The 12,978-nt window shown below is 34.3% G+C and overlaps 1 protein-coding gene across 1 annotated transcript; it reads left to right on the top strand.

The window, feature by feature from the left end:
- On the top strand, positions 1-2,160 carry LOC139492731 (uncharacterized). The gene has a single exon (XM_071280884.1). It carries the CDS (start codon positions 1-3, stop codon positions 2,158-2,160), a length of 2,160 nt encoding a protein of 719 aa, XP_071136985.1.
- Positions 2,161-12,978: the final 10,818 nt, after the last annotated feature.

A 12,978-nucleotide genomic window follows, 5' to 3' on the forward strand; every position in this document is an offset into this window, starting at 1 on the left:
ATGGCCAGCGAGGAAGACAAGGACGAGAATAGACTATCAGAAGTAGTTTCAGACTGTCTTAAGTGCGAAGGCTATTTTATGGAACTGGTTGGAGTGTATAGGTCTGACTGTTTACTCACTGAGAAGATAGAAGAAGATCTTTTTGAGTCAAACCATATTAAATGCGGAAGTTTTATTGCAGAAGGATCGTTTATATTAGGAAGCGACATGGATCATATGTACGTTGCTACAGGGATCATCGCTGTTAAAGGAAAGTATAATTTTAATGAACCTGGTGTGAAAATGCATATATTTACAATGGCACTTGACAATTGTTCACCCGGTTATACGAGACTTGAAGTACTCAAAATAAATCCAAACAGTACCTTCTTGCCAGACATTGAATTAATGATAGTGACAGCCGGAAATAGACTGTTTTTGTCCAGTGAAGAATTTTTGAAGACATTTCAAAACGGACTCATTAAAAAATATGATAAATGGACACATCCTCACGTAAACGCCAGTTTTTATTCGCATGGTCCTTGTTTATCAGCTTTAATGTACAATTTTAAAGGAATTTCATCAAACATAGAGTATGATATGACATTTGGAATAAAATGCCATTCCTGGCCTGTTGCCGCTTCTGAGTGGAAAAACAGAGCACGTTCGAAGGGCTGGCCATCACGCGAAATTGTCCACATAATCAGTGCATTCCCAGTGCACGTGGTGCCAGTTGGAGATTACAGATCTAACATTTCGTCAATGCAGTGGCGGTTTTCCTTTTCAAAAGCAGAAAGGGAACTTATTTGGAATTTCAATGATACTCAGTTTCAATGTTATGTTTTAATGAAAAGTATTTTAAAAGGTAAATTGCAATCTTTTTCTCCAGATGAACTGAGTGGATATCAAATGAAAAACTTACTCTTTTGGATATCTGAAGAGTACGGTGTTAAAATGTTTTCTAAAGAAAACTTGCTCTTTTGTCTTGAAATTTGTTTTGAAAGATTTAAACAACATATACTGAAAGGTTCCCTTCCGCATTATATTATTCGCGATCGAAATCTGCTTGCCGGTAAATTAGATACCCGAACACGACAACGGATTGCAGATGAAATAGACAAAATTTTGGAAGATGTATTCGTGACAATATTCGAATGCCGCCATATCGTGCTACGATCTATCAAATTTCTGAAGATGTATAACGGATCGAAAAGAGACTTTATATGTCAAGTAAAGGCGCCACTTAATTATTGTTTGATGGAATGTCCAGAAAATGTAAAACTGGAAATCATGTTACGAAGTTTTAAAGTTTGTTTAAGCATGGTGCACTTACCAAATAACTCGAACAAACTCTTGGCGTTTATTGAAGATATGAAATCAGGAAATAATTGTTCTCGGAACATTTTACCATGTATGCTGAAAACGGCAAAGCGGTTTGGTAGTATACAATTAGGAATTATGTTCCACGAAGAAAGGTGTCGAACAGAAAAAACTCAAACAGAAATCGATATTTATCTCCGTTATACACATGGCTTACTCAAAATTGGAACCGATTTAGATGAATTGTCTGGAAAACTATACTTGGTCACTTTTGAACTTTTAAACAACAAAATAGATACTGCATGGGCATTACTTTCTCTTGTGATGTCTAATACTAAACCGTTCGTATACAGTGGATGGTGTATGGAAAAAAATATGGTATGGGTGTTAAAATTTTTATACTCTGAAATTCTTGTTGTGAATTATGATATGGTACATAACGAATTATTAATTTCATACGATGTGATGTTTCCGAAAAATGTTGTAAACTTCGTCCCAGAACCTATCAAATATGAACTTTTTCTACTACAATGTACAAAGCAGTCAAATTTTTGTGTTTATCATCCAGTGGTATATGCTTTTTATTTGAATTTCGAAATAAAACGAAAGAAAAACGAACAAATGCCTATACAGAATGAAATTCTTCGTAAACTTTCAAGTTTTATTGAAGACTGTAATGGCGGTTACGAACGACATAGAGCTTACAATATTCTTGGTTACTGCTATTACGTATGTGGGAGAATAAATGAAGCTTTTACTACTTTCTGTCTATCAATGCAAGAGAAATGTGATAGCACAAATGTCGCTGTATACCATTTGTGTATAGTATTGTCGGAATATTTCACAAATAAAGATGTCTAGTATACAGCATAGTAACAGTAGAAAACGCATCAAAGATACCAGGATTAAAATTGTGTACGCTAGATGCGCATTATGCCAATAAATATCTATGTAGATGAAATGTAAATTATTAATCATTGTACTTATTATTTTTTACATCCGTATTAGAGATCTTGGGGTTTTTCTTCAAAGTTGTTATTTTAACTTTAAATATTCTGTAAATTTTATTAAAATATTCTGATGTTTTGAACCTTTCTCGTATATATTCGGAAAAGCAAGAGCATCAAAACAGTAGTAGTATAGAATTGTTTGACTGAATGTAATATCCTAATGCCCCTTCCTTGTCTTATTTAGATAATTGCGTGTTTATAGCAGATGTGTGATTATTTCTGTTGAATTTATACATACCTTTCATGAAATCGAGACAATTAAGAGCGTGTGTGTCTGTCTGTCTGTGTCGAAGAATGTATGTATGCATCAAGATGTGTTTTTTTTTCATCATTGGGCTACTACAGTGCCTGATTCTCTTTCTTTTCACATTTTTTTCCCGCGCACACTGCTGACTGTTTAAATAATACAAATATGATAGCACTTATGAAACATAATGTTAGGGCACCTGTCCAGTTGAAGATTTTACACGTCTGCCTCTAGATGATCTGCGGTTAATTCCGTGGTAGGGTTGCTGTCTCATTGACGTATACATCACATTTCTTTATATTCCTATGTCACTACATTTTGCGTGTTTGCTGCTGGCCGAAAAAAAAATATGAATTTGATAGCACTTATAAGACATAATGTTAGGACATCTGTCTTTTGTTGAAGTCTACACGTCTCCTTCTAGATGTCTTTTGTGTATTTTATTTCGTAAGGTTGCCGTCTCATTGACGCATACCTAACATCTCCTTTTTTTTCGTGCATCATTTATATTCCATGCGCACTGGTGGCTGAATTTTCTTTTTATCATATAAATCTGATAACACTGCCTGTTTTGTTTTGCATCAACAATAGTGGATTGATTTGGATTTAAATGTTTTCTACTAAACGTCTAGTAGCAAATATTTCAGGCATATTAAAGCCGTTATGTCAATAAATCCAATCGTAAAGCTAAGGCACATGTGACGAAATTTCAAGCAACAGATTACAAATTGCGGTTTCATGGTGTTTTGTTTACTTTAGTTTGGTAAAGAATGATATGCTATCCTATACTCTAATATCAGTCACTGTACTTCTGAGAAAATGCATACCAGCAACGCCATAAACAGTATTGAAGGCCATATCGGAGGGTCTGCACGGGGAGTCTTTCGACTCTGCAATTTTTTTTTAATAATTTCAAGCAGTCATTTTTCTCTATTCTTTATAAATTTAGCCCATTATTCTCTATTCTGTATAATTCAACACTCTAGTATTCATTTGTACTAGTACTCAATTGTTTGGCCTATTTTTCTCTATTCTTTCATGTTTGTCCGACTCGTATCTTCTCTTTATATTGTACCAGTTATTATACACGATTCTACAAATTTTTATATTGATACCGATCCGTAGGAACTATTTTGTTTTATATATGTACTACTTTCTCGTACGTTCTTTTGTTACCGGGTCCCAGTTCTGGGTGCATGGTTCTATACTTTCTGCTAGTCCAGTAAAACGCAGAATAAAAAGATTTACATAAAAACCATTTTGGCAAATTAGCACAGACATCCTTGCAAGCTTGTACGCTCTGCGTAAGTCTTGCTATTTTTTTGGAGACCAATTCAAATTAAACGAAAACTGAATGATAAAATAATCTGTTAACACACTTCACTATAAAGCCGTAATAATCAAAACTCCATCTCTTGCACGTGGAAAGTGGTACATATATTTTGAACCGACAATCGACGAAAGTTAGAACAGCGAATCTCGTGCTGTTTAATTTTGTGTTGTTGGATTGCTGTTTTATTGACGAATAATACCTTGTATCTTTTTTTATTCATATTCTATGTTATATGTTTCAAAAAATTGCAACCGTTCTACTAAATATTGAATATAACTATCTCATTTTGTAGCTGATCTCATTTAGAAAGTCTCTACCACGGTACCCCAGCCCCCCTTTTTTTCTAAAAGCAGTAGAAAACACACAAAAACAATAGATATATCTAGATCAAGACACCAAAAAAATATTTGCCATACTTAATACGAGACAAAAGAAGCTTCTACTTCAGAGGTTATCATACTCTGTAAAAGGTTTGAAATCCTTATATAGTACACAATTTGCACAATGTCCTCAGAGAAGGTATTGAAAAAATCTGGATCGTTTACAAAAAATGTATATACGTATTGTATACGTTTTGTACGGCTTTTTGGCCTTTTCCGTATTTTTTGAAATTGTGATCTGCACAGATTGAAATTAAAAAGTTTCAATAAATTTAAACAACGACTTAATCATAAAATAAGTTTTTAACAAGGGGTTTTCCTACAAATAAACACAAATTTTGCAATATTTCCGTTTATCATACCCTTTTAAGCAAATAGTTTTTACAAATAAATTTGCAAAACAGAATTAGTCATCTAACCGCAGTCTAGATCATTGTAAAATGACAGTCTGGGTCTGTTGGTGATATAGCCCGCAACAGCTCAAGTAAAACCGGTGTAGTTTATGGGCCGACAGTAATTCTCTACTCTTCTCTCTTCTTGTTACGCTATATAGAAAAAGGGGGATGTTTTCTTTTAAATTTTAGCCAACTTACGTTTAACCCAGTAACATGTCATGTTCCTGAACGTGAGTGTGTTCCGCAGCAGCGAGGAACGACAACCGTTAGTTTGTGTATGTTATATCGTAATGCCCCCCCCCCCTCTCCTCTTTTTTTCTCGTTAAGAGAATCGCGTGTTAATAGCAGGTTTTAGATTGTTTCTGTTAAATTAATATATATCTTTCATGAAATCGAGACAATTGAGAGCGAGACATGTTTTGTATGTGTGGTCATCTGTCTGTTAACGAATGTATGTATGCATCAAGATGTTAATTTTTTTTCTATAACTGGGCTACAACTGTGCCTGATTCTCTTTCTATTTCACAATTTATTCTCCACGCACACTGCTGGCTATTTAAATAATACAAATATGATAGCACTTATGAAACATAATGTTAGGACACCTGTCTCCAGTTGAAGATGTTACACGTCTCCCTCTAAAAGATCTGCGGTTATTTCTGTAGTAGGGTTGCTGTCTCATTGACGTATACATCACATTTCTTTATATTCCTATGTCACAACATTTTGCGTGTTTGCTGCTGGCCGAAAAAAAATTTGATAGCACTTATAAGACATAATGATAGTACATCTGTCTTTTGTTGAAGTCTCCTTCTAGGTGTCTTTTGTGTTTTTCTTTAGTAAGGTTGCTGTCTCCTTAATTGACGCATACCTAACATCTCCTTTTTTCGTGCGTCACTTATATTCCATGCGTACTGGTGGCTGAAAAAATTCTTATCATATAAATCTGATAGCACTGTCTGTTTTGTTTTGCATCAGCAATAGTGGATTGATTTGGATTTGAATGTTTTCTACTTACCGTCTAGTAGCAAATATTTCACGCAAATTAAAGCCATTATGTCAGTAAATCCAATCGTAAAGCTAAGGCACATGTGACGAAATTTCAAGCCACAGATTACAAATTGCGGTTTCATAGTGTTTTGTTTACTTTAGTTTGGTAAAGAATGATATGCTATCCTATACTCTAAAATCAGTCACTGTACTTCTTAGAAAATGCATACCAGCAACGCCATAAACAGTATAGAAGGCCATATCGGAGGGTCTGCATGGGGAGTCTTTCGACTCTGTAATTTTTTTTTAATAATTTCAAGCAGTCATTTTTCTCTATTTTTTATAATTTATGCCCATTATTCTCTATTCTGTATAATTCAACACTCTATTATTCATTATTACTAGTACTCAATTGTTTGGCCTATTTTTCTCTATTCTTTCATGTTTTTCCTATTCGTATGTTCTCTTTATATTGTTAGCCAGTTATTATACACGATTCGCCCATTATTCTCTATTTATTTAAACTACATATTAACCTTGTCCTACCGCGTCAAAGAGTTTTATGAAACATTGGCGGAAGTTTGTTCATGATAAAGAGAGGTATACACAATAATAAGAAGATGTGGTCTGATTGCCAATGAGACAACTCTCCACCAGAGAACAACTGACATAGAAGCTTACAACTATAGGTCGCCGTACAAGCTTCAACAATGAGCAAAACCCTTACCGCATATATATAGTCAGCTATGAAAGGCTCCGTAATGAAATATGAAAACAATTCAAACGAGAAATCTAACGGCCGGATTTGTGTACAAAAAATGAATGAAAAACAAATATGATATACAGCAACAAACGGCGAAAACCACTGAGTTACAGGTTCCTGACTTAAGATATGCACTACATCTTTTCTTGACCCTCATTCCTATCCAGGTTTTTCATTTTACTTCCAAACATTTTATGGGGGAGGGATCGATATACCGTTATTAAAACATTTAATTCAAACCGTATTGGTTACCGGAACTTTAGATACACCAAAACCAGGTACTTCATATCTAAGACACAGGCAAAATATGCACTTAATTTTAGAATTCATTCCTACATTTTTGTTTTATTTCGAATTGTCAGTCAATATGTGTTCTACAAGGATCACTAGTCCGTCACCTTTTATTTGATACCTTAATAACTAAAATGTATTCTACAAATTTTTATATTGATACCGATCCGTAGGAACTATTTTGTTTTATATATGTACTACTTTCTCGTACGTTCTTTTGTTACCGGGTCCCAGTTCTGGGTGCATGGTTCTATACTTTCTGCTAGTCCAGTAAAACGCAGAATAAAAAGATTTACATAAAAACCATTTTGGCAAATTAGCACAGATATCCTTGCAAGCTTGTACGTTCTGCGTAAGTCTTGCTATTTTTTTGGAGACCAATTCAAATTAAACGAAAACTGAATGATAAAATAATCTGTTAACACACTTCACTATAAAGCCGTAATAATCAAAACTCCATCTCTTGCACGTGGAAAGTGGTACATATATTTTGAACCGACAATCGACGAAAGTTAGAACAGCGAATCTCGTGCTGTTTAATTTTGTGTTGTTGGATTGCTGTTTTATTGACGAATAATACCTTGTATCTTTTTTTATTCATATTCTATGTTATATGTTTCAAAAAATTGCAACCGTTCTACTAGATATTGAATATAACTATCTCATTTTGTAGCTGATCTCATTTAGAAAGTCTCTACCACGGTACCCCACCCCCCTTTTTTTTCTAAAAGCAGTAGAAAACACAAAAACAATAGATATATCTAGATCAAGACACCAAAAAAATATTTGCCATACTTAATACGAGACAAAAGAAGCTTCTACTTCAGAGGTTATCATACTCTGTAAAAGGTTTGAAATCCTTATATAGTACACAATTTGCACAATTTCCTCAGAGAAGGTATTGAAAAAATCTGGATCGTTTACAAAAAATGTATATACGTATTGTATACGTTTGTACGGCTTTTTGGCCTTTACCGTATTTTTTGAAATTGTGATCTGCACAGATTGAAATTAAAAAGTTTCAATAAAATTTAAACAACGACTTAATCATAAAATAAGTCTTTAACAAGGGGTTTTCCTACAAATAAACACAAATTTTGCAATATTTCCGTTTATCATACCCTTTTAAGCAAATAGTTTTTACAAATAAATTTGCAAAACAAAAATAGTCATCTAACCACAGTCTAGTTCATTGTAAAAATGACAGCCTAGGTCTGTTGGTGATATAGCCCGCAACGGCCCTAAGTAAAATCCGGTGTAGTTTATGGGCCGACAGTAATTCTCTACTCTTCTCTCTTCTTGTTACGCTATATAGAAAAAGGGGGATGGTTCTGTTTTAATTTTAGCCAACTTACGTTTAACCGAGTAACATGTTATGTTCCTGAACGTGAGTGTATTCCGCAGCAGCGAGGAACGACAACCGTTATTTTGTGTATGTTATATCTTAATGCCCCCCCCCCCTCTTTTTTCTCGTTAAGAGAATCGCGTGTTAATAGCAGGTTTTAGATTGTTTCTGTTAAATTAATATATATCTTTCATGAAATCGAGACAATTGAGAGCGAGACATGTTTTGTATGTGTGGTCATCTGTCTGTCAAAGGATGTTTGTATGTATCAAGATGTTAATTTTTTTCTATCATTGGGCTACAACTGTGCCTGATTCTCTAGATTTTTCTATTTCACAATTTATTCTCCACGCACACTGCTGGCTATTTAAATAATACAAATATGATAGCACTTATGAAACATAATGTTAGGACACCTGTCTCCAGTTGAAGATTTTACACGTCTCCCTCTAGATGATCTGCGGTTATTTCTGTAGTAGGGTTGCTGTCTCATTGACGTATACATCACATTTCTTTATATTCCTATGTCACAACATTTTGCGTGTTTGCTGCTGGCCGAAAAAAAAATTGATAGCACTTATAAGACATAATGATAGTACATCTGTCTTTTGTTGAAGTCTCCTTCTAGATGTCTTTTGTGTTTTTCTTTAGTAAGGTTGCTGTCTCCTTAATTGACGCATACCTAACATCTCCTTTTTTTGTGCATCACTTATATTCCATGCGTACTGGTGGCTGAAAAAATTCTTATCATATAAATCTGATAGCACTGTCTGTTTTGTTTTGCATCAACAATAGTGGATTGATTTGGATTTGAATGTTTTCTACTTAACGTCTAGTAGCAAATAATTCACGCAAATTAAAGCCATTATGTCAGTAAATCCAATCGTAAAGCTAAGGCACATGTGATGAAATTTCAAGCAACAGATTATAAATTGCGGTTTCATGGTGTTTTGTTTACTTTAGTTTTGTAAAGAATGATATGCTATTCTATACTCTAATATCAGTCACTGTACTTCTGGGAAAATGCATACCAGCAACGCCATAAACAGTATAGAAGGCCATATCGGAGGGTCTGCATGGGGAGTCTTTCGACTCTGTAATTTTTTTTTAATAATTTCAAGCAGCCATTTTTCTCTATTCTTTATAATTTAAAATTGTTATGCCCATTATTCTCTATTCTGTATAATTCAACACTCTATTATTCATTATAACTAGTACTCAATTGTTTGGCCTATTTTTCTCTATTTTTTCATGTTTGTCCGACTCGTATCTTCTCTTCATATTGTTAGCCAGTTATTATACACGATTCGCCCATTCTTCTCTATTCAGTATACCCCATCCAGATCCTCATATGTGTGTGCAATGCATTGGAATATTTAAACTACATATTAACCTTGTCCTACCGCGTCAAAGAGTTTTATGAAACATTGGCGGAAGTTTGTTCATGATAAAGAGAGGTATACACAATAATAAGAAGATGTGGTCTGATTGCCAATGAGACAACTCTCCACCAGAGAACAACTGACATAGAAGCTTACAACTATAGGTCGCCGTACAAGCTTCAACAATGAGCAAAACCCTTACCGCATATATATAGTCAGCTATGAAAGGCTCCGTAATGAAATATGAAAACAATTCAAACGAGAAATCTAACGGCCGGATTTGTGTACAAAGAATGAATGAAAAACAAATATGATATACAGCAACAAACGGCGACAACCACTGAGTTACAGGTTCCTGACTTAAGATATGCACTACACCTTTTCTTGACCCTCATTCCTATCCAGGTTTTTCATTTTACTTCCAAACATTTTATGGGGGAGGGATCGATATACCGTTATTAAAACATTTAATTCAAACCGTATTGGTTACCGGAACTTTAGATACACCAAAACCAGGTACTTCATATCTAAGACACAGGCAACATATGCACTTAATTTTAGAATTCATTCCTACATTTTTGTTTTATTTCGAATTGTCAGTAAATATGTGTTCTACAAGGATCACTAGTCCGTCACCTTTTATTTGATACCTTAATAACTAAAATGTATTCTACAAATTTTTATATTGATACCGATCCGTAGAGACTATTTTGTTTTAAATATGTACTACTTTCTCGTACGTTCTTATGTTACCGGGTCCCAGTTCTGGGTGCATGGTTCTATACTATCTGCTAGTCCAGTAAAACGCAGAATAAAAAGATTTACATAAAAACCATTTTGGCAAATTAGCACAGACATCCTTGCAAGCTTGTACGCTCTGCGTAAGTCTTGCTATTTTTTGGAGACCAATTCAAATTAAACGAAAACTGAATGATAAAATAATCTGTTAACACACTTCACTATAAAGCCGTAATAATCAAAACTTCATCTCTTGCACGTGGAAAGTGGTGTATATTTTGAACCAACAATCGAAGAAAGTTAGAACAGCGAATCTCGTGCTGTTCAATTTTGTGTTGTTGGATTGCTGTTTTATTGACGAATAATACCTTGTATCTTTTTTTATTCATATTCTATGTTATATGTTTCAAAACATTGCAACCGTTCTACTAAATATTGAATATAACTATCTCATTTTGTAGCTGATCTCATTTAGAAAGTCTCTACCACGGTACCCCACCCCCCTTTTTTTTCTAAAAGCAGTAGAAAACACAAAAACAATAGATATATCTAGATCAAGACACCAAAAAAATATTTGCCATACTTAATACGAGACAAAAGAAGCTTCTACTTCAGAGGTTATCATACTCTGTAAAAGGTTTGAAATCCTTATATAGTACACAATTTGCACAATGTCCTCAGAGAAGGTATTGAAAAAATCTGGATCGTTTACAAAAAATGTATATACGTATTGTATACGTTTGTACGGCTTTTTGGCCTTTTCCGTATTTTTTGAAATTGTGATCTGCACAGATTGAAATTAAAAAGTTTCAATAAAATTTAAACAACGACTTTATCATAAAATAAGTTTTTAACATGGGGTTTTCTTACAAATAAACACAAATTTTGCAATATTTCCGTTTATCATACCCTTTTAAGCAAATAGTTTTTACAAATAAATTTGCAAAACATAAAAAGTCACTTAACCGCAGTCTAGTTCATTGTAAAATGACAGTCTAGGACTGTTGGTGATATAGCCCGCAACGGCCCGAAGTAAAACCGGAGTAGTTTATGGGCCGACAGTAATTCTCTACTCTTCTCTCTTCTTGTTACGCTATATAGAAAAAGGAGATGGTTCTGTTTTAATTTTAGCCAACTTACGTTTAACCCAGTAACATGTCATGAACGTGAGTGTGTTCCGCAGCAGCGAGGAACGACAACCGTTAGTTTTTGTATGTTATATCGTAATGCCCCCCCCCCCCCTCTTTTTTTCTCATTAAGAGAATCGCGTGTTAATAGCAGGTTTTAGATTGTTTCTGTTAAATTAATATATATCTTTCATGAAATCGAGACAATTGAGAGCGAGACATGTTTTGTATGTGTGGTCATCTGTCTGTTAAAGAATGTATGTATGCATCAATATGTTAATTTTTTTTCTATCATTGGGCTACAACTGTGCCTGATTCTCTTTCTATTTCACAATTTATTCTCCACGCACACTGCTGGCTATTTAAATAATACAAATATGATAGCACTTATGAAACATAATGGTAGGACACCTGTCTCCAGTTGAAGATTTTACACGTCTCCCTCTAGATGATCTGCGGTTATTTCTGTAGTAGGGTTGCTGTCTCATTGACGTATACATCACATTTCTTTATATTCCTATGTCACAACATTTTGCGTGTTTGCTGCTGGCCGAAAAAAAATTTAATAGCACTTATAAGACATAATGATAGTACATCTGTCTTTTGTTCAAGTCTCCTTCTAGATGTCTTTTGTGTTTTTCTTTAGTAAGGTTGCTGTCTCCTTAATTGACGCATACCAAACATCTCCTTTTTTCGTGCATCACTTATATTCCATGCGTACTGGTGGCTGAAAAAAATTCTTATCATATAAATCTGATAGCACTGTCTGTTTTGTTTTGCATCAACAATAGTGGATTGATTTGGATTTGAATGTTTTCTACTTAACGTCTAGTAGCAAATATTTCACACAAATTAAAGCCATTATGTCAGTAAATCCAATCGTAAAGCTAAGGCACAAGTGACGAAATTTCAAGCAACAGATTACAAATTGCGGTTTCATGGTGTTTTGTTTACTTTAGTTTGGTAAAGAATGATATGCTATTCTATACTCTAATATCAGTCACTGTACTTCTGAGAAAATGCATACCAGCAACGCCATAAACAGTATAGAAGGCCATATCGGAGGGTCTGCATGGGGAGTCTTTCGACTCTGTAATTTTGTTTTAATAATTTCAAGCAGCCATTTTTCTCTATTCTTTATAATTTATGCCCATTATGCTCTATTCTGTATAATTCAGCACTCTATTATTCATTATTACTAGTACTTAATTGTTTGGCCTATTTTTCTATATTCTTTCATATTTGTCCGACTCGTATCTTCTCTTTATATTGTTAGCCAGTTATTATACACTATTCGCCCATTATTCTCTATTCAGTATACCCCATCCAGATCCTCATATGTGTGTGCAATGCATTGGAATATTTAAACTACATATTAACCTTGTCCTACCGCGTCAAAGAGTTTTATGAAACATTGGCGGAAGTTGTTTCATGATAAAGAGAGGTATACATAATAATAAGAAGATGTGGTCTGATTGCCAATGAGACAACTCTCCACCAGAGAACAACTGACATAGAAGCTTACAACTATAGGTCGCCGTACAAGCTTCAACAATGAGCAAAACCCTTACCGCATATATATAGTCAGCTATGAAAGGCTCCGTAATGAAATATGAAAACAATTCAAACGAGAAATCTAACGGCCGGATTTATGTACAAAGAATGAATAAAAAACAAA

This window comes from Mytilus edulis, chromosome 10 (assembly GCF_963676685.1).
Source record: "Mytilus edulis chromosome 10, xbMytEdul2.2, whole genome shotgun sequence".
In the NCBI taxonomy this organism is placed as follows: domain Eukaryota; kingdom Metazoa; phylum Mollusca; class Bivalvia; order Mytilida; family Mytilidae; genus Mytilus; species Mytilus edulis.

Coding starts and splice junctions, on each gene's coding strand:
- LOC139492731 (XM_071280884.1), top strand. CDS start 1: ATGGCCAGCGAGGAAGACAAGGACGAGAATAGACTATCAGAAGTAGTT.